The 24,167-nt window shown below is 27.0% G+C and overlaps 1 protein-coding gene across 5 annotated transcripts in view; it reads left to right on the forward strand.

Annotated features, from left to right (window-relative positions):
• Positions 1 to 23,965, forward strand: part of nrv3 (sodium/potassium-transporting ATPase subunit nervana 3) — an 87,524-nt gene extending 63,559 nt beyond the window's left edge. For 4 of the 5 annotated variants that reach the window (XM_075293288.1, XM_075293289.1, XM_075293291.1 and 1 more), the window contains exons 5-9: positions 104 to 115; positions 292 to 458; positions 4,761 to 4,871; positions 5,306 to 5,471; positions 18,960 to 23,965. In XM_075293288.1, the coding sequence (XP_075149403.1) occupies positions 104 to 115; positions 292 to 458; positions 4,761 to 4,871; positions 5,306 to 5,471; positions 18,960 to 19,063 (560 nt within the window). In that variant the 3' untranslated portion in view covers positions 19,064 to 23,965. The remainder of the gene's footprint in view (positions 1 to 103; positions 116 to 291; positions 459 to 4,760; positions 4,872 to 5,305; positions 5,472 to 18,959) is intronic. The other variant, XM_075293292.1, reaches the window with a different exon arrangement.
• Positions 23,966 to 24,167: the final 202 nt, after the last annotated feature.

Consider the following 24,167-nt stretch of genomic DNA (forward strand, 5'->3'; position numbering starts at 1 on the left):
TTGATGCCATATTTTTTTTTATGTTTGATTTATGGGGAATAATTTGTTATATGTTAAATTTATATATTTTTTCGATGTTATTATAACGCTTTGATTACAAAAGCGGTTTCATTTTGTAAGTATAAAGATTTTTGTGAAAATTTAAAGCCGAAAATCCCTACCTAAGTATATGGCTAGATAAAACCAAAGCTAATACTGAATGCTAGTTTTATTTTGAATAATTTTAAATAAAAGCATATTAAATATCAACGATTCTAATATAATTTTATATACGACGCTTCTATCATATAGCCTATGAAGATCAACCAAAGGGAAATCAAGTAAACTGCTCATTTGAAAACCCACCTCCAGCTGGCAAAGTTTGCGGCATTGATAGGTCCCAATTTGCTCCATGCACTGAGGAAAATAACTTTGGCTACAATGTTGCCAGACCCTGCATATTCCTTAAGTTGAACAAGGTAAGTACGTAAGGCATAATGTAATGTAGCAAGGTTGCAATGCCAAAAACAGCTGACTACAATTTTATGCATAGACCAAGAAAATATAGAGACATACCTTGATTATTCACCATGGTTTTGTTCATTTGCAGTGCGCAGTCATTCCACTCAATTGCGCAGTCAAGTGACTCAATTTCCTTTTGGAAAACGAGAATTACCGTTCAAATCAGTCAATTTGCATTACAAAAAAGGTGTGAATGTATAGAATTTTATATGCTTTTACAATATTTGGTGTTTCATCAAGAAAACAAAGGAAAGAAAACAAATTAAAGCCAAATTAAAAAATCACTCAATTGCAGACGAAAAGGAGCCATCTACGGTGTGCAGACAAACTACACCGCTGTGATTTCACTTTCGTTGTCTATACCTTCCTTGGTCTATGTTTTATGTAGAAATGTTCTGTAAATATTTAAGATTATTGAAAACAAGTTTGTAATCAGCTGTTTAGATAAGCATGTTGCTTTATGATCAGAAAATGAAGTCGCCTCTTTTTTGGCTCCGGTTAATTATCCATTAAAAAAAGTAATTGAATGTATCCGAAGCACGGTTGCCACAGTTGGTAGAATGGTATATTTTTTACTGTTTGATAGATTGGTAATATTCTTGATGTTTTGGTAGATTTTGCAAACGATCTAAGAGGTAAATAAATTTTCAATTTTGACATAATTTTCTATCGAATTAAACTTTTGACAAAGTTTTCCAAAGAAATAAAATTTTGACAAAATTTTAAATCGAAATAAAATTTTGGCAAAATATTCTCTAGGAATAAAATTTTGACAAAATTTTCTATAGAAATAAAATTTTAAAAATTTTGACAAAATTTTCTCTAGGAATGAAATGTTTACAAAATATTCTCTAGAAATAAAATTTTGACAAAATTTTCTCTACGAATAAAATTTTGACAAAGTATATTCTAGGAATAAAATTTTGACAAAATTTTCTATAGAAATAAAATTTTCTCTAGGAATAAAATTTTGACAAAATATCTCTATAGAAATAAAATTTTGACAAAATTTTCTCTAGAAATAAAATTTTGACAAAATATTCTCTAGGAAAAAAATTTTGACAAAATATTCTCTAGGAATAAAATTTTGACAAAATATTCTCTAGGAAAAAAATTTTGACAAAATATTCTCTAGGAATAAAATTTTGACAAAATTTTCTATAGAAATAAAATGTTGATAAAAATTTGTATAGAAATAAAATTTTCACAAAATTTTCTATAGAAATAAAATTTTGACAAAATTTTCTATAGAAATAAAATTTTGACACAGTTTTCTCTCGCAATAAAATTTTGACAAAATTTTCTCCGAGAATAAAATTTTTACAAAATTTTCTATAAAAATAAAATTTTGACAAAATTTTCTATAGAAATAAAATTTTGACAAAGTGTATTCTAGGAATAAAATTTTACAAAATTTTTCTATAAAAATAAAATTTTACAAAATTTTCTGTAGAAATGAAATTTTGACAAAATTTCCTATACAAATAAAATTTTGGCAACATTTTCTATAGAAATAAAATTTTGACAAAATTTTCTCTACGAATAAAATTTTGACAAAGTATATTCTAGGAATAAAATTTTGACAAAATTTTCTATAGAAATAAAATTTTCTCTAGGAATAAAATTTTGACAAAATATCTCTATAGAAATAAAATTTTGACAAAATTTTCTCTAGAAATAAAATTTTGACAAAATATTCTCTAGGAAAAAAATTTTGACAAAATATTCTCTAGGAATAAAATTTTGACAAAATATTCTCTAGGAAAAAAATTTTGACAAAATATTCTCTAGGAATAAAATTTTGACAAAATTTTCTATAGAAATAAAATGTTGATAAAAATTTGTATAGAAATAAAATTTTCACAAAATTTTCTATAGAAATAAAATTTTGACAAAATTTTCTATAGAAATAAAATTTTGACACAGTTTTCTCTCGCAATAAAATTTTGACAAAATTTTCTCCGAGAATAAAATTTTTACAAAATTTTCTATAAAAATAAAATTTTGACAAAATTTTCTATAGAAATAAAATTTTGACAAAGTGTATTCTAGGAATAAAATTTTACAAAATTTTTCTATAAAAATAAAATTTTACAAAATTTTCTGTAGAAATGAAATTTTGACAAAATTTCCTATACAAATAAAATTTTGGCAACATTTTCTATAGAAATAAAATGTTGACAAAATTTTCTATAGGAATAAAATGTTGACAAAATTTTCTTTAGAAATAAAATGTTGACAAAGTATATTCTAGGAATAAAATTTTACAAAATTTTACAAAATTTTCTGTAGAAATAAAATTTTGACAAAATTTTCTCTAGGAATAAAATTTTGACAAAATATTTCTATAGGAGTAAAATGTTGACAAAATATTTCTATAGAAATAAAATTTTGACAAAATTTTCTCTGGAAATAAAATTTTGATAAAATATTCTCTAGGAAAAAAATTTTGACAAAATATTCTCTAGAAATAAAATTTTGACAACATTTTCTATAGAAATAAAATTTTGATAAAATTTAGCATAGAAATAAAATTTTCACAAAATTTTCTATAGAAATAAAATTTTGACAAAATTTCTATAAAAATAAAATTTTGACACAGTTTTCTCTCGCAATAAAATTTTGACAAAATTTTCTATAGAAATAAAATTTTGATAAAATTTAGTATAGAAATAAAATTTTCACAAAATTTTCTATAGAAATAACAGTTTTCTCTCGCAATAAAATTTTGACAAAATTTTTCCGAGAATAAAATGTTCACAAAATTTTCTATAAAAATAAAATTTTGACAAATTTTGCTATAGAAATAAAATTTTGACAAAGTGTATTCTAGGAATAAAATTTTACAAAATTTTTCTATAAAAATAAAATTTTACAAAATTTTCTGTAGAAATGAAATTTTGACAAAATTTCCTATACAAATAAAATTTTGGCAAAATTTTCTATAGAAATAAAATGTTGACAAAATTTTCTATAGAAATAAAATGTTGACAAAATTTTCTTTAGAAATAAAATTTTGACAAAGTATATTCTAGGAATAAAATTTTACAAAATTTTCTGTAAAAATAAAATTTTACAAAATTTTCTGTAGAAATAGAAGTTTGGCACAATTTCCTAAACAAATAAAATTTTGACAAAATTTTCTATAGAAATAAAATGTTGACAAAATTTTCTATAGGAATAAAATGTTGACAAAATTTTCTATTTTTCTAAGTTTGTCAAAATGTTATGACAAAATTTTCTATAGAAATAAAATTTTGACAAAATTTTCTGTAGAAATAAAATTTTGACAACATTTTCTATAGAAATAAAATTTTGACAAAATATTCTCTAGGAATAAAATTTTGACAAAATTTTCTATCGAAATAAAATTTTGACTAATAGTCTCTACGAATAATATTTTGACAAAATTTCCTCTAGGAATAAAATTGTGACAACATTTTCTCTAGGAATATAATTTTGACAAAATTTATTCTAGGAATAAAATTTTACAAAAATTTCTATAGAAATAAAATTTTGACAAAATTTTCTATAGAAATAAAATTTTGACAAAATTTTCTATAGAAATAAAATTTTGACAAAATATTTCTATAGAAATAAAATTTTGACAACATTTTCTATAGAAATAAAATTTTGACAACATTTTCTATAGAAATAAAATTTTGATAAAATATTCTCTTGGAATAAAATTTTGACAAAATTTTCTATCGAAATAAAATTTTGACAAATAGTCTCTACGAATAAAATTTTGACAAAATTTCCGCTAGGAATAAAATTGTGACAACATTTTCTCTAGGAATATAATTTTGACAAAATTTATTCTAGAAATAAAATTTTACAAAAATTTCTATAGAAATAAAATTTTGACAAAATTTTCTATCGAAATAAAATTTTGATAAAATTTTTTATAGAAATAAAATTTTGACAAAATATTCTCTAGGTATAAAATTTTGACAAAATTTTCTATAGAAATAGAATACTGCAAAATAATTTTTTATTTGGTAGTTTTTTGTTAAAATTTTCCTCAAATTTTGGTAGATTATTTTTGGATTGAGTGGCAACCGTGATCCGAAGTCGGTAGCAGCTAAAAGCGGAGACGCAAATTGACCGCTTCATTCTCTGGTTACGAGCTTAGCAGACGCACCTATTTTGGAGATTCTTTTATCTGCTATTGAAGCCTTTAGAAGATAAATCAATTATACCCGTGTTCGTTTAGGAATCTTTATTCAATAACCATTTATTTTTTATTTTTCTTCAAGATCTACAACTGGGTTCCTGAAATTTACAACGACACAAAAACAGTGCCAGACCATATGCCCGCTGAGTTGAAACGACACATCACAGAAAAGAATAGTTTGAGACCACATGAGGTGAGTGAATGCGATCATAAATATTTAATGTTTTTTAATGTTTTAATAGCATATTAGTTATTATGGTAAATTTACTTTTCAAATATTAATTCAATTATTAGTATTAACTGAGCTATATGTCCGAATTTCTCTCGGAGTAAAAAATAAAAAAATTGTTAAAAATACGGTAAAAATAGTAAAAATTTAAATGCTGAATGTCAAAAAAAAACAGCTATCTGTAAATGTAAAATAGTACAATTAAATGTTTTCTCCGTAAACATAGACCAAGATAAGTTGGATTGATTTGTTTTCTATTATTTTGGGGAAAAAAAAAAACATTTACTACTTTTGTTCGGAAAAATTGTTGTGTAAACCCTTTTTATTTATTTTTACTATTTTTGGATCTTTTTTTTCTTACCTTTTTAAAAATTCTTATTTTGCATCATATATTTCAGACTAATGTTGTTTGGGTATCGTGCGAAGGTGAAAACCCGGCTGATGTTGAAAATATTAAGGCCCGTGACTACTATCCTCGCATGGGTTTCCCTTGGTTCTATTTCCCATTCAAAAATATTGAAGGTTATATACCACCCATTGTTGCTGTGCAATTTACCGTTGAAAGTAAGTATTGACATTTGCTTAGTTGTTTCCAAAAATTACAAGGATTGGTCCAAATATCAATTTATTTAATTAAATCATAAAAATTACCAATTATTTAGTGAACGATTCTACGATTCTGTTTAAGCATTTAGAACTGATCATTCGATATCATGTTAGTATTTATAGTCGATAAAAAATCTTATAATTATTATTTAGCTGTGTTTCATGCGCTTTACAGACTATCAGTTATTCCGGACGGAATGTCGGTGTTTGTTAAGAATCTTACAGTGTGTCGGATTGATACGACTTGTCGGCGATGACTAAATAATCGGTAAATGTGTTATCGCTCCCATAAACATGCAGCAGTATCGATTATGCCTTCGGACTTAACTTATAATGTGCACAATATATGGGATATGTTCGACACGAGCACTGTCGTCCGGAATAACTGATAGTCTGTAAAGCGCATTATTCCCTAGAATATGAAGTAGGTCGCTAAATGTGTAAATATTGACAAATATTTTGTTTTTATAGAGGTGACATTACCTGACTCATTTTATAAAGCATGTACCGACAACACTATTCACTCAATGTTAATCAAAGATAATATACGTAGGAAGATGGGAAATTGGCATGCGTCACACCAAATGTTGCATTGACGGTGTTAGTTCCATACATGTTTGTAATTTTCTTTTTTACGTTTTTATTTTTTTAAATGAAAGACTTAATTTTCTTAATGAAACAATGTTAAATTTTAGAAAACAACAAAAAATTACATTTTCCCCTTTATGGAAATTAATTTCCTGCACTTAATTTCTTTTTATTCGCATTTTAATGCTATGTCAATACGCGTTTGGTTCGATAAACGAAAAGTATGAACCTAACACCGTATAAGGTCTATTTCCCATCTTCCTACGTATATTGTCTTTGATGTGAATTCACAAACTATTATTGTGAATATGTGTTTGAAAGCCATTCACCAATATATTTGTGAATGAGAGAGTGATGTCAACCCGGTTTTTCCAAATATTTGACTAAACAGAATTTTACCATTCACGTTTTTAATTTAAAATCTTGTTCTTTAAGCTGATAATGCTGCGATATTCGTAATCGCAATTCACAAGAATTTATTTATATTATAACAAAAAAAATCGAGATATTCTCGGTCTTCAATACAACTTCATTTAAGGTTCTAATCAAAGACAAAACAAAAAAATTCCGAATATCGCAACATATCGCTTTCGAATCATTCGGAAATTCAACAAAGAATTAGTAATATTGACAATGTTTTACATAAACGTCTGTCACCACAAAATAATTACTCTGTAAATTTCTAAAAATTTCCTATAGATATTCAGGTATTTAACTACACTCAAAAAAAGTTTACGTGGATCCAAAGATTTAGATCTTCCCTTAAGGATTTTAATATTGTTTCCGAGCCAAAGATACTGCTTCTTTAAAATAAAGACATTTTTAGCGACTTATCTGTCTTTAAATCTAGGATAGATAAAATTAAAATTAGTATACAGATCTCGTTTACCGAGTTTTCATACTCTTTTCGCGGTATATAAATAAGGCTATTCACGTACAAATAAAAGTTTTAAAAATCCAAATTATAACGGATAATTCAAAGTAAAAAATTCTAAATCCTCAAAATAAGTCTTAGTATATATTTGATACATTTTTATCTAAATCTAAATATTAAGTTAATTTAAGGACAATATTTTTAAATCAAAACTTTGTTTCGTTACTTTAAGCAAAAATTGCCTTAGTTCAAAGACATACGGCTTTAACGGAGGGAAGCAAATTTCCAAAATTTGTGTCCTAAATCTAATAAAAAAATTTTTAATTAAAATTTCAATATTTTAAAGAAATATGTCCTTAATATTTTGTCCTAAAATATAGGTAGCGTAATCTTTACACTGAAAAAAACAGTGAACCCACAAGGAAGAAAACTTTTGGTAAATTTTAGAAAATGGCATCACGTCGATATCACAAATATAAGAAAATATTTTTATTTTATATTATAATATTTATTAGACATAATTAATTTTTTTCACTTGTTAAAGAAAATTTTGTAGTTCGAAGCAGGGCTGTGGAGTCGAGCCAATTATGCTCGAGTTTTCGACTTAGCAGTGAGTATCAGTGAGCATACAATTTTGGAAAAAGTTATGTCTAGTAAATAAAATTTTGCAAAATTTTCTACAGAAATAAAATTTTGACTAAATTTTCTATAGAAATAAAATTTTGGCAAAATTTTCTATAGAAATAAAATTTTGAATAAAATTTTTATAGAAAGAAAATTTGGCAAAATTGTTTATAGAAATTAAAGTTTGAAAAAATTATCAATAAAAATACAATTTAAAACAAAAATGTGTAGCAAACAAAATTTTGCAAAATTTTGTATAGAAATAAAATTTTGCAAAATATTCTATAGAAACAAAATTTTGACTAAATTTTCTATAGAAATAAAATTTTGACTAAATTTTATATAGAAAAAAATTTTCTGTAGTAATAAAAATTTGAATACATTTTTTATAGCAGTGAGTATCAGTGAGCATCAGTAAGAAAAAAATTTTTGAGAAAATTTACTATAGAAATAAAATTTGACAATTTTTTCTTATAGAAATAAAATTTTGAAAAAATTATCAATAAAAATACAATTTTAGAAAAAATTTTGTGTAGTAAATAAAATTCTGCAAAATATTCTACAGAAACAAAATTTTGACTAAATTTTGTATAGAAATAAAATTTTTACAAAATTTTCTATAGAAATAAAATTTTAACCAAATTTTCTAATAAAAAATCTATTACTATAAAATTTTGGCAAATTTTTCTATAGAAATAAAATTTTGAAAAAAATTTTTGTGTAACAAACAAAATTTTGCAAAATTTTCTATAGAAATAAAATTTTGCAAAATATTCTATAGAAACAAAATTGTTTACTCAATTTTCTATAGAAATAAAATTTTGACTAAATTTTCTATAGAAAAAAATATTTCTATAGTAATAAAATTTTGAATAAATTTTTTATAGAAATAAAATTTTGACAAAATTTTTTATAGAAATAACATTTTGACAAAATTTTCTATAAAAAAACAACTTTGAAAAAATTTTCTGTCAATATTCCACATATGTATATGGCCTTAAAATAAAATAAAAATAAAAATAAATAATTTCGATTGTTCGAAATATTTCAAATAAATTGATATGGGCATTAAAATGGATCGATCCAGCCCATCTGCTAGTCTAACATTCTAGGAAACATAAAAAGATAGCCGTAATTGGAAGTTGATTTTCATTTACAATCATGCTGTACATTGATCGAATGAATAACGCAATGGAAACTAATTTGCGTAAAAACTTGCTTAGTTACAAAAATGTGAAGTGTTTTAAAAAATTTGGTTTAGCCGGAGTCGGAGTCGGGCAAAATTTTTACGACTCCGACTCCAGCAAAATCTTCAGACTCCGACTCCAAAACTCCGGCTCCACAGCCCTGGTTCGAAGGAAAAAATTGGAGTTCATTCTTGCAAGAATAGAGTCAAAGAAGCTTTCTCCAAACATAATAATTCCATGAAGTAAAATAAAGTTAAATTGGCTTTAGTGAAATAGAGAGTTCACTTTTTTGAGTGTAATATCACGTAAATATTTTTTTCACACATCGTGCTTTGAAATATAAACGAGATACATGATGAATTTCAGGGTGGATTATATTGCAATAATATAAATATAAGGAAGGGTCAAAATCTTTAAAATTCAAGTATTTTTTTTTTTTTTTTGAGTGTACAACATAAATTTAACCTATACCACCATAGCTTTATCCAAAAAAAAATTTCAAACGCCCGGTAGTGATGGTTAAGTTATTTACTTGCTAATGACCATAAAACTTAGGAAATTAAAAGGTTTCCTCTTAGTTGGTTACTAGATAATGCAAAATTTCTAAAATAAAAACAAAATCCACTTAATCATTATTATGTTCACATCATTATTATGTTCAATAAGACTAAAAAATGCTTTGTACTTTTTCCCCAATTATGTTTTATGGTATACCTACATTATGCAAATAAATACTTCCTATTAAAATATATAGAAAACTATATAAGACAATTCATACTAGTTATATTTATTTAAGCGTATAATTCTTCTACTCTAGTTATTGAAACAAAAAACAAGCGTGTAACTATTTCCCAAGGATCTATTAAATCTTCTCAGTTTAATAATTTTATGTGTATGAATGAAACGCATAGTACTTCTATTTAAAAAAAAGAAGAATAATAACTTAAGTGGTATTTAAATAAAATGTTAAACACAACGGAAAACAATTGTTAAACGATCCCAGTGAATGAAGAAGCATGGAGGGGTTGGTTCATTGTTGTTTGGTGGTACACTAACAATGGTTAACAATTCGTGGCAAAAAGAATCAGGTTAATATGTCACGTTGTAGCATGCATATAAACCGTTGACTACAAAACGATTAATTTAATACTGCAATAAAAAAAGGAAGAAACAAAAGGAAATTGCTACATACTGGGTGATACACTCCAGAAAAAAGTGAACACTCTATTTCACTAAAGCCAATTTAACTTTATTTCAGTTCATGGAATTATTATGTTTGGAAAAAGTTTCCTTTGCTCTAATAATTATTTGCGTACGTTAGTACGCAAAAAAGATTTACTAAATTCGTACTTCTCACAAAATAGTTTATTATTTCTTTAAATTTGCAAATCTTACTACAAATACGCCTATCTTGAACTTCACATGGCACTAATGACATTCTTGCAATTTTGAATTCAAATTTTTTCCTTCAAACTACAAAATTTTCTTTAACAAATGCCAAAAAAATAATTATGTCTAATAATTTTTTTTGAAATTTTCGAAAAATATTTACTTAGTTTTGTGATATCGATGTGATGTCAGCGCTTGTAGTACTGTTTAGTTAAAATTTTCTAAAAGTAATCAAAGTTTTATAAAATTAACCAAAATTTTTTTTCATAGTGGGTTTACTGTTTTTTCAGTGTATGTGATACAAGAAAGTAAAACGCTATACTTTGATTTTTTTTTCATTTTATTGTTGAAAAGCAAAAAATGTAGGATATAACATTCAATTCTATAATCATTTGCATGTCCAAGAATGCCATTTTTGACTAAGATAGAAGACACATTTCTCTGATACAAAAATTTAATACTTGACCAAAAGTTTACAAAATTTTCATTGTGGGCGTTTTGTCTTTATAGTTAGGTGAATCAACTCTAAATTAGATATATTTACATGAAAGAAAAGTTTGTTGTACTAAGGTCGACGTGCCTTTAATCATTACAAAAATTCTTCAAAAAGAATAAAATTATCTTTAAATTCGCTGACTTTTTGTGTCTTAACTACCAAATTAAAAAGCGTTCAAAACTAGAAGGCGTCCTTCAAAACCTTATTTGAAAAGACATGTTTTACTTGAAAAATGGCATAATTTATACTTGAAGGCGAGTATGAATTTCGAATTTTCAGTTGCGTTTAAGACGTTTATTATGTTATAAAATGAGAACAACAGACAGAAAAAGTGATAAATTAAAATTTGTGTCCGGGTTCAACTACGCAAAACCTAAATTTCAAAGTGAATTGCGTCTTAAGGTGGGTATTAAGTTCGAGTTTAGCCTCTAAAATCGATTACTTTTCGTTAATAATCCCTTTTATGGAATACAAACTTTGTGAAAATTTGTTTTTGGATATTACCCATCAAGTTATAATGAAATCTGCAACAATTGCGTTTAATTTTGTGGCTTTTTTTACTGATTTAGTTTTCACTTTAGTGAAAAAATTACGATTTTAGCGGCTAAACTCGAACTTAATACTCACCTTTACTCGTAAACCGGGTAAGCTTTTTTCAGTGTGCAAATGGCAGACAAAGACATCACTGCACGAATATGGCTCTGCGGTATTTTGGCTCATTCCCGACAAGACGGCGGTGTTGACATTTCTAATTCCAACCTTACTTACTTACATTTTTAATTCCAACCTAAAGACCGGTACTATGTTCGATTTCCTCTGCGAAATCCCATACAAAATCAAAAAATGCGAAAAACTAGCGAAATTTTTTCCATTTGTGGTACTTTGTTTTTTCTTTCGATTTGAAAAACTGGCGTGTATAGCATGGCGCCATTTGCAATGTGAATTAAGAAATAATTTATTTATTAAAACTATTTGTGTGGGTTTATAACGCAAACACAGATCATATTTTTGTTCCGAAAATATACAAAGGATCAAAGGAGTAGCAGATCAATTGCCCAAGTAAAAATAAAATGTTAATTTTGTAATAGCAAGCAGCAAACACCAACTTAATTCAATATCGCTCCCTGTTAAATAGCTCTCCCTGTTACCAAAATAAACACCGCTTTCTATGTGTGAAAAAATGGTTTCTATAAATTTTTTTTTTCGCAAGAATGAACATAATACCGGCCTTTACCTTACTCACTTTGAAATTTTTAATTCCAACCTTACTCTCCAAAATTTGCTGTTCCTTGCGGAGTGAAGACCCTCATTTTTGACCAAGTCCTGCTGGAATGTCCAGGGTCTTCGGCCAAAATGTTTGTCTGGGCTTCAATACTGTCTTCAAGACTTTTCCAAATACACGCATAGAAAAAAAAACGTTTGGACACGTTTTTCTTCTGTTAGAGTTTTTTGAATTCCTTCGAAAATTTTAAACTTTTATCACCAAAAAAATTCGTTTGTTACAAAATTTTTATTTTTTCAATACAAAAATATATAAACTTCCTTAAAGCAAAAAGCAAATGAGAAACGAACATTGTTTGTCTAAAATTTCATTTGGGAGGAAAGAATTATTTTTTGCGGGTAACATGCGGCATTTATTTTTACCCCATGATCGAAGATAGCAACCTTAAATTGGTTTCAGCACATATCAGAAGAAGTCCGTATGGGTCTCGGTTACGAGTATATTGACACTTCGCTTAAGTTTAATTCATTAAAAAATAAATTATCTTACATACACACAAAAAAATAATACATTTAGTTTATGAATAGTGTTCACAAAAATTTTCCAAACACGGGATTCATAAATTATATGAAAACAATTCATAAAATAAAAAATACAGGTTTTCATTGACTATGAATGTGTACATAATATGAATGTAATTTTTAATATTATAAACGAAGTATACATATTTTTGTCATTGAAAAATATGTACTTTTACATAATATATACTAAAAACGTCATGCATTATATGTAACTTTTCTTTTAAATTTTTTCCCCTGATTGTTAATGCCTGCATAATTGGTCAAAATGTATGAACCAATTTATTAAAACCCGCATTAGCCAGCAAAGAACATAGTTTTATAATATTTTATATTAATAATAAACATGAGCACCAACGCTTCCAGTTAATATTGTTTTTTCGTCAATTCTTTCTAAAGCAATAAATAATCTTCGAATTGTGACAGCGACTCAAACTGTACTGAAAAATTCAAACACAACAAAATCACGTGTTGCCTTCAAAACGTTACGTTTCGGTTTTTGTCTCGTATTATATGATTGTATTGTATGCATATGAGAGTAACTCTCACGCTAAGAGACAACCAGTATTTTCGATATATTAAGTAAAATTTCATTAATTTTATGAAACCGTCTCTACATATTATTAAAAAATTCATAATTTCATAACAAGTATTATGAACACAACACATTATATAAGTGTACACATTTTTTATGAAAAATTCCATAAATTTATAAAAATGTACAAATTTATGTACAAATTCGTATTTTATTTTTTTGTGTGTATACAGCTTAGTGTACATTTTCATGTTCTTCTCATAACCATTCAAAGCATTTCACATGCGATAATCATTGTCAGAGTAAAGCCAAATCCTATTTAAATACAAGAATAAACTTAAAGGGTTTTGCGACGAACGAACCATCTAGGAAATTTACAAATGAACAAAATATATAGATTATCAAAATCGGTCAAATGGAAAAATTTTTGCTCTCCTTAAGACCATTTACATCACCTCATTGTGGTCACAAAATTGCTAGAAAAATATCGATAAAATAGAAAAATTTATTAATTCAAAGCCGTTGAACATGGCCGGTATATTGACTGTCACTTTTTGGCGCCTAGAAGGGCGAAGTCTGCTCATTGGCTAATCGATTTTCTACTATACCTTCCCAGTAAAAAAGCGTAGCCAAAAAAGTAGTGAAAATGTTTTTTGCATCCGGAAGCAGTGGAAAATATGCGCATATGCGATGAATTTAACATGGGTTTGTCATAGGACGGATGTCCACCATTTCAACAGCCGTTGCACTGAATTTGCATGACTTCTTAAGGTGTGATCCCAAGTCAGTGTTTTAGATGTGTATTAAAAAAATGTTTAATATTTTTCCAAATAAATATTTTTTATATATTTAAATAATTTTTTTAAGTAATCATTTTATTAATTCTTATTCTGTTTTAACCTATTTGAAACAAAAAAGCTAAAATTACCCTTAAAAATTTTATGAAAAAAATTGATTTATAAAAAAATTTAATTAAAAGAACTCCCTGTGTACACTCAAAAAAAAGTTTACTTGGATTCAAGGAGTTTGACCTTCCTTTAAGGATTGCTTAAAATAAAGACATTTTTTACGAATCTCCCTGGCGTTAAATCTAGGATCGAAAAAATTAAAATTGGATACAGATCTCATTCATCGAATTTTTATTCTCTGTTTGCGATATATTAATGAAGGTATTCATGTACAAACAAATCCCAGTTTCAAAATCCAAATTATGCCAAGTACTTCAAAGTAAGAACTGTTTTCTTAATGCTAAGAAAACCAAAGATGCAAAAACCAAAGATGCAAATCCTTAAAATAAGTCTTAGCCTATATTTGAAACGTTTTATCTTAAATATAAAAATTCAATATATCAGTTGAGTTAAAGACGATTTCTTTAAATTAAAAATGTTTTTATTTATTTTAAGGAACATTTGCCTTACTCCAAAGATCTACAACTTCAACAGAGGGACGCAAAATTTCAAGATTTGTGTCCTAAATTTAATGAAAAAAAAATTTTGAAGCAAGGATTATAAACTTTCTTTTAATTAAAATGTCATTATTTTAAAGAATTATGTCCTTAGCATTGCGTAAATTTCGAGTCCTAAAATTTAAGTTGCATAATCTTCCATATAGGTCAATATTTTTTTCGGTGTAGTTAAAATTAAGAACATCTTCGGGAGGACATTTTTGGAAGTGCTTTTAAAGTTGTGCCTTTAGAAGAACTTCCAAAAGGGTTAATTACCGCAAATATCGAGGATTTGCGTAGGTTATCAGCGTGCGTAAATGCGGCTCCCATTGCGTTTTACTTAGAAAAGACATATCTTGATTTTGCACTTTTGGTTCGTTTTTTACCTGTATTATCATCATACCGTTCATCGCTATTACATTATTAAATCATACAGGTATTATCATATCTACGAAAACAAGAAATTAGTGCAGATGAAATTTGTACAAAAATATACTAAAATTTAGAATAAATATTAAGCTTTTGAAAACACCAAAATGTTATATGACCTTTTTCATTCATTGCCTTTTGCATTTATCATCGTTGCTACTGTAACTCATACCTAAAGAATTAAGGTTGAAAACTCTTGTCTTCGAACATTTCTCTAAATAACACATGACAATGGGACCCATACTGCTTGATATAAATGTTATTGAATAAATTTCCAACATATCTATCATATACCATAAGATAAAAGAACATTTGGTGTGTCTCAAAGATATGACGGTTTTCCTAGATTTGAGACCACTGTACGATGAAGTAGATAAAAACCAACCCTTATTGTTATGAGGACTAAAGGTGTGGTGTGGATGTTTTGTGAGGTAGGAGCGACCATATACAAAAAGACTGAATGGAAACAATCTAAACCATTTTTTGCCCTACAAAACAATATTTGTAGAGGGGGTCACCATTATTTAATGTATCAGCTATGAGTCACACATTTCTCAACAAGAAAGTTGATTGGCCTAATATGACCTGCTTACAGTCAGCACTTAGTTTGGTTTTCTTTACTATTGTAAGAAATAAAGGAGAAAGAAAGTATGTATTTAAAAAAAGAACATTTTTTTCAAATACGAAAATTTGATCCATATGTACCCAACGAAAACAAAGCTTCCAAAAATGTAATTTGGATTCCCAATTTGTTATCCGGAAGTAGTGCAAACTTAGATCATCTCCAATGAATTTAAGATGGACTTATTTTAGGACGGAAGTACTCCATTTTTCGATTGCATTGCTTTAGAAGTTGTTCCTTGCATTGCTTTAGAATTTGAATGAAGAAATTAAAAAAAAAAGTAAAAAAACAAAAATATTTTTCTATACTCTTTTAGCTAATATTGCCTATCGCAATAAAATAATTTCAATTACATATTTCCCCACGTGATTTTTCCCCGTATCCGGGATATTTTTTCGTGGATGGGGACGAAATTTTTAAGTTGAGGACTTGGGGATTTGGTGGGAAGTTTCCACAAATTTGAGGATTTTTGTGGGGAAGAGGGCTTAAAGAAGTACAGAGAATGTTCAAAAAAATAAAAAAAAAACGTTCCTCCTCTTTACTCCATGGCATTTATCTGGGGGCCTAAGAGCTACTTTACAATTTACTCTTTGTTTTTCCTAAGAATTTTTTTTACCCTTGTGAAATTATTACATAAGGACTCGGGTCGAAGTGTTGCCAACTCATCTGCGCATATCACTGACTTGGAAATTATATCCCATACATATAGAATCGCCCAATGTTATTTCTTGACTATTTAGAACTAAGTTTTGATCAAAGACAATACATTTTAGAAGATGGGAAATTGGCTGCCGAGAACATCAAACAAACGCTAGGTCCCTACTTGTCGTTTGCGCGTTTGGTTCGACACATTAAAATGCAAATAAAAAGAAATTAATGGCGTTTTCTTTTTTTTGTGAAAAATGCGCACTTTTTTGTATTTTGCCTGGAAAATGTACTTTTTAGGTTCTTTTCTAAAAAAAAAAATCAGGCAAAAGTGCCAAAATGCTTCGAATTCTGTTGTGAAAATAGCGCCACGCATAGAGGCAAATTACGGGCATTTTGCGCACTGCCAACAAACGAGAGTGCTGCGATTGCCCTGTTTCCTTTGAATTTTTCTGCCCGCTGAAATGATAGCATTTTTTAAGGTTGCTGGTAACATTTTAATAATGCGCATTCTGTACAGGCAAAATGAAGGCAAAGCACTTTTTTCAGAAAAAAACCCCAAAAGAGTTGGAAATATCTTGGAACAAACGGGAAAATATAATTTTTAATTTATTGCTCAAAATTTTCCATTAAGTTTTTCATTAAAAAATGCAAATAAAAGAAATTAAAAACATGTATGGACCTAGCGCCGTCTATGCAACATTTGGTATGACGCAAACCAATTTCCCATCTTCTAAATTGTGTTGTCTTTGGTTTTGATTCATAAATACACATATGGATCGAACTCTCATTTTTATTTTTCGAGCATTTAGAAGACGATTTGCATAAGATAAAAATTCGATGACTCTTTACACCAATTATTAATTCTGATGAGGGCTTCTAACGGAAGATATTTTGAGCACCCGTCTCCTGGTTTTGTGTTTTGAAATGTTCATCTTATTGTAACTCGCTAACTGATATAACAAAAATTGCATATTTGTACGATTTTTAAATTATTTTCATTAATGGCTCTGCTGTTCATAATAATTTTAGAATTATTTAATTTGGATTGTTGACCTGTGTTTAACTATATTTTTGGTTTTAGTCCAGCTCGAGTAAAACCAAAAATATAGTTAAATACAAGTCAACAATCCAAATTAAATAATTTTTAAATTATTATGAATTTTGTACAGCAGAACCGATTCCTTTATTTGTTTCAAAAAAAAAAAAAACTTGCCATAAATTCATTGGGGATTTTTGTGGAGAATTTTAAATTAAATTGGGGATTTTTGGAGATGAAAACGTCACATTTTGAGGACAAGAGTCCGAAAAATACTGGCAACACTTGTTGGCACCATAACATAACCCAAATATATTTTTCCCATTAAAAAATCAACAAAAAATTAAAATTACTCGTAATTTGCACAAAAAAAAGAAAAAGTCAAACGGTACAATTTTAAATCCCTGTCGGGTGTTAAATTTTTTATTTTACTTTTATTATTATTTTTTTTTACTTTTTTATTGATTTTCTATTCTGTTTTGCGAAATTTAATTGTCCAAAACTTAAATTTCCACATAATATGGCCCAATTCGGTGCTTTCTAAGAATTGCCCAAAAGGTCTGCATCGGAAGCGGAAAATCGATGGGGTATCCCGAAATGTTTGTCGAACAACCTCCGATTTATTTTGATAGTTATCTCCAAATCCAAAAAATGGTTGGCATGGTTTGAAAATGTTCACACTATGTTCGAAATCGCGTTTCACATAGAAAAACGAGTTTTCACAGGTCATAAAGGTGTTTTCGTTGGTAGTAGGGCTGTTTTCTTTTAGCACTGTATGCAACATTTGTATGGGCTATCCAGAACATAGTTGCACTGGTGTTCTATCCAGAACATCTTATCAGTGCAAGCAGAGAGAATAAAAAGACAAGAGGACGAAAATACGTCAGTAGGTGGCAGTCATGAGGAAAATTTCTCTAATATCATGCAGTTTTTGTCGGCGCTTCTCTCAAATATCATACAGTTTGCGTCGGCGTCACCCAGTTCAGTTCTCTGCTGGCTTTACGAAACGTAAGGAAAATAGGATTTAGAACCTACTTTGTAATAACAAATGTTCTTTTATATAAATCTTTCATTCTATTAAATTTTTTGACAGACAATTTGAAATTATAACTGCCGATGCCTTTATAAAGAATTTATCAAAACAGCGCTTCGACCGCAACGTCTGTAATACCAAAGCTGAAGGCATTGTGCGACATCTATACGGTTGACATTTGTTGCTTTTGTAGAAGAGCGCTTTTCGTTCTCTTTATTCTCTCTGCTGCAAGTCGCGTCGGTGTTGCCACATTGTATTTTGATTAAGTGACGCTTTTGAGATTCACAAGAGTAATTTATTGTGACCAATTTATCGAATAAAATGAAATTCAAAGTGGTACAGTGTCATAAATAATCGCAGCAGTAAATATTTATTACTGTTTGGACATTTCATGCATTAAAAATGTAAGATTTCACTTGTTTTCTGTGATTGTTTTAGAGTATCCAGTGCTAAAAGAAAACAGCCCTAGTATGTATTGCGTTCTACTACTCAAATTCACATATTCTCAATTCACAATAAGGGATTATTGTGAATTCACATTTTCTCAATTCACAATAAGAGATTATTGTGATTTATATGAACGAGATATTAATAAAATTTAGTTCACTTTTAAATTAATTTTTTTTTTATTTTTTTTTTTTTAAAGCCCTCTGTAAATGTGACCAATTCTTGATTTCCGAAAAAAAAACTCAATAAAACCAATCACCATAATTTACGATTGTTTTCTCTTATTCTTTTTAGCTGGTGTCTTAATCAACATTGAATGCAAAGCTTGGGCACGTAATATTCACCACGATCGTTCGGAAAGGAGAGGATCCGTCCACTTCGAGTTGATGGTTGATTAAGATCAAACGCTTCAAGAACATCAACAACAACAACCACAAGATCAACTTCAACTGCATCAAGATAACAAACAGCAACAACAACAACAAAAACAGCAGAACAACAGCAATGATATGAATAATACAACAACAACAACAGCAGCAAATATGGAAGGTTTTAAGTAAAAAAAAGAAGAAGCAACAGCAAAATACAAGCAAAAATTAGAACAAACAGAACAACTGTAAGAAAAATTCTAAACAAAAATAAAGTAATACCAAAATAAAAAACGCAAAGCATTATTTCAAATCCCGTAAATAATGCAACGAAATGAAGAAAAATTACAGCAAAAACCAAAGATGCAAAAAATAAACTATAAAAAAATGATGAAAACATACCTAAAACAAAAACAAACAAAAATAATAATAAAAATAGCAAAAATATAAGAAAACAAAACTTTAGCAAATAATAAAAGTTTAACCAAAAAAAGCTTAATTTTTGAGACAAGATAATTTCCGAAATTTTGTTAAGTTTTTGTTTGTATGAACGATGAAGGCGGTAAAGAAGACAACAACAACAACAAACACACTGATTGGCTGAAATTCCAAAATAATAATGATAATACAATTTTATCTTAGTTTTATTTATTTGGTATATTTGTATTTTTTTATAATTTTTATTCCAATACTCTTGGGTTTCTTTAATTTTTTTTTGGGTTTTTGTAAAAAAAAAATATCGAAAATCAGCACAGCGAAAAATTATTGGAAAAGAAATTTAATAACTGTGTATTAAAAAAAGCGAAATTATTGTAAAATTGGTAAATATTTAAACAGATGCAGAAAATAAACTTATCAAAAGAAATACCCCCCAAACCCAGATCCCTTTACTTTCAACAAATTCAATCTCTCTCTGTTATAATCAAGAAAATCTTTTTGAAATATATAAAAAAAAATTAAATCCAAAATATACAGACCCCTCCTTATTCCATTATTAATAAAAAAAATACATATACAAACAGACACAAAAGGACATATACAAAAAAAATAACATTTTTCAAAAACCAAATACCAGAAACGAACATCAATGCTGTTTAGTAAATATTTTATGGAAAATTATAGAACAACAACCAATTACCACAATTGTTTTTGTTTAAATTTGTTATAAATTTAAGCAAAACCAAAATAAAGAAATAAGAAACCCCCAGAAATCATTAAAATGAACAACAAAAACCTAATTACTTAATAACAAAACAAAAACAAAAAAAATTTATAAAATATTGTAGATTTTTAAATATTTAAAGCATTATTTAGGAAATTTTCAAGTAAATAAATAAAATAAAAAACCAAACAAAGCTAAGAAGTCTAGAGAATAATGCATAAAAGGAAAAACAAAAGAAAAACTAATCCTCTTTACTTAAAAACAAAAAATGAATAAAAATGAAACATAAGTAATTTATTATAAAATAAAAAAAATAATTTAAGTAAAGCAAAACAAAAAAACCTAAACAGAAAACAACAGAGACAAATACACACACACACACATCTTGAAGAAAACAAAATAACCTTAAAATAAAAATAAAACAAAGCCTAAAACAAGAAAACCTTTAAAAATACTAAATTCATAACCCAGCAAATACATAACACATGAGATTTTTTTGAATTCTACATGTCTTCTACAATGTACTTTACATTGAAAGCATATTGATTTTGAAAAAATTTTGAAAATCTATGTATTTCCTGGGAATGTATATTTATTTTTAACTATTTTGTTGACAACCAAAAAAACACTTTGTTTTTCTTCTTGTAAACAAAACAGCAAATAAACAAACAAACTACAAAGAACAACAAATATGCAACTGTGCTTGATAAGCTTTTGGTTACACTGAAAGAAAAAATTAAAAAAAATAAACACCCACCACACTCACATTAACTGTAATAATGTAAAATTATGCAAAATTTTTTAAATTATTTTAAATTAAAACTATATGTGTTCCCAAACCACAAAAAAATGTCAACTTTAGATTTTTTTGTTTTGATTTAGTTTCAATTGTTTTAAATCATTTATTATAAATATTATACCATTTCCCTTAATTATTTTTTAGTGTAATAGATGGAATCCCTCCTTTCCAATGCTCCTCCCCTACCACTGAGAAAAATAATAAAGTGAAAAAATAGTCAGCATATAACAGCTAAAGTATTAAATAAAAACAACTAATAACAATAAAGTGAAATTATTCTCAAAACGTCTTTTTACGTACACTGCGCGCTAGTGCTCTAAATGCTAAAGGATTTCTAAGATAATTAAAAAATATTATGTATTTGAAAGTTATACTTGTACAACTAATAACATCTAGTATGCGACTCTAGTATTACATTCCATATATAATAATTTTTTTTTGATTTTGTGTAAATGATGAGTATCATCTGGCGAAAGAAAAGAATAAAAGAAAAAATATTGTAATTTGTAATAAATCTTCTTAGTAAATGTATCAAATTGAAAATGTTAAATTTGTGAAGAATAAAATTTGCTAGTTGATAAAAAAAAATAAAAATTTTAAAATTTCATTCTTTTTACAATTTCATTCAAAACAAATAGGCACATAGAGACATCTTTGGGACATGCAAATTTATGTATTTTCAAAGAACAAAAATTTAAAAAAAAAAACTCAAACATGATATTTCATATTTTCAAACAATTACTTTTAGCGTATACAGAAAAAAAAATCACAAACATTTTTCCAATTAAAGTTTCAATTGAGTTTAAAAAAATTCCAATTAAAAATTTAATTGATTCAATAATTTTTTTAATTGAAACAAAAATCAATCACAAAAATTAATAGTATCAATTAACTTTTTTTAATTGGATCAATTAATTGTTTAATTGACTTTCAATTAATTTTTGAATTGATAATATCATTTCTGTGATTGAAGACATTTCAATTAAGAAATTTATATGGATCAATTAATTTCGTGATTGAATTAGAAAAAAAAATTGTGTATAAGCGAATATTCAATATAGCATACGAATTGCTCTTACAAATATCTATTCATATTGATCACCATCAATAATATATTAAGATATTTTTAACATCTTGCTTTACGGATTATGAAAATGGGTCAATATGATCTAAAATTCACAAACAAATACACCTGAAGACTTTATTCACATTATGGTTGACACCATTAGTACAATGATCATTGTTTTATAACCTAATTACACACAAATATGTGAATTCAACAAGCTTTTAGCGAATAGTGTTTGAATTCCTGTTGAATTCTAAGAGAAATCATATGTGCGTGTGTATTAAGGGTTTCGAAGGGGGGCAATAAAGTGTCAAAGTGACTCTATGAAAGACTAGTGACTATTTTTGCATTTCTTTATATTGAGATGGCATCACTGAAATAGCTAAATCAACAAGCGAAATCTAATCGTTCTTTTTGTAAAAGTGACATTACCTTTTACTAGTTAACAACACAAGTAGTGGTAGCTGCTGTCTTGATAATACAAATACAAGTAGTTACAGTTGTACAAAAATAACGTCAATAATGTTAACTTCCGTTTCCACCGGAAGTAACCATATTTTGTATATTTGTATTGCAAAATTTGCAGAATATTGTTTAACCATTAAGACAAAAAACCCTACCAATACGATATTGGGTTAATATTTAAAAGGCCTACATGATGTTTGGAAAATAATTTATACAAAAAATTGTAGTCACCTGCACAGAAAAAAATCACGAAATTTTTTCCAATTAAAGTCTTAATTGAGTTGTAAAAAATATTCAATTAAAAATTTAATTGATTCAACAAATTTTGTAATTGAAACAAATATCAATCACAACAATTAAAAGTATCAATTAATTTTTTAATTAATACTATCATTTCTGTAACTGAAGACATTTCAATTTAAAAATTATTGGATCAATTAATTTCGTGATTGAATCAGAAAAAAAATTTTTGTGTGTATTTTAGAGATGCCATCTTGTTAGAACATCATACCCACTGGTAATTACAAACTATTAAACATTATGAATTGCAGCATTTTTAAATTCTGCATATTATTACAAGACATTCGTTTAACATTTTCAATTTGTAAAAAAAAACACAGTACGCATTCAGATGTGTTTTGTTTTTTTTTTTTTAAGGAAATACATTTTAGAATTAATCTATGTAGAAAAGCCCAAAATGTTGTGTTGTTGTGTATATAGAGCATATTAAAATGATATAATAGAACGATGTTGTAATAAAAAAAGTTAAAAATGGAAAAAATCTATTCAAATAACTGCCATTTTTTACACACAAATAAAAATGTATGTAAAAATATTTTTTTTGAGTGTTATGCAAAAATAATTATGTATTACTATTATAAAATATATAATACTAAACAAAAAACTAATGAAAGATATATATATGAAGAATTTTCAACAATATAAATAGAATATCAAATGATAAGAAATCCCAAAATCATGTTAACCAAGACCCAAGATGGTGGTAAAAATTCCCAAAGGAAAAAAAATATTTTTTTTTCTTTGGAATTTGACGTTACACCATGAATGGTCAGCAGATACAGAAAACCATTTCAAAAAAAGAACGGATAATAACGTGAAGATGAAGACATCTGATAAATTTCATATTGTATACTGTCAAGTCTCTAACAACAACAACACAACATACAAAAAAAGAGGCGCTTAGAGAAGAAATTCAATATATGTATATGAAAAATAATAAACAAAACTTTTTGAGATGAAAGTAAATAATACATATAATGCTACAACAACAACAACAACAAAACAAATAAAATTTACACATTTATGACTCACTCTGTAGTTAAGCATAATCCCACAAAAACCCTAAAAATGTTAACAATTAATTTTTAAAAATTTATTTAATAAAGATTATTAAGTTTTGTCTTTAAAACAACAACCAAATGTGTAATTTTGTTTTTATTTATTTGTGAGAAATACAACAACATAGCGAAAGAAAATGGACGAAAAGGATGTAGAGAATATTGTCGAAGGGAAAATAATAACAATAATACAAACAAGCAGTGCTACCAACCACAAAGACATTTAAATAAAATCCCAACATTTAAATGTAAGTTACTTTTAGGCTTTAAGAACACAAGAAAAC

Source organism: Haematobia irritans, chromosome 2 (assembly GCF_050003625.1).
Source record: "Haematobia irritans isolate KBUSLIRL chromosome 2, ASM5000362v1, whole genome shotgun sequence".
Lineage (NCBI taxonomy): Eukaryota > Metazoa > Arthropoda > Insecta > Diptera > Muscidae > Haematobia > Haematobia irritans.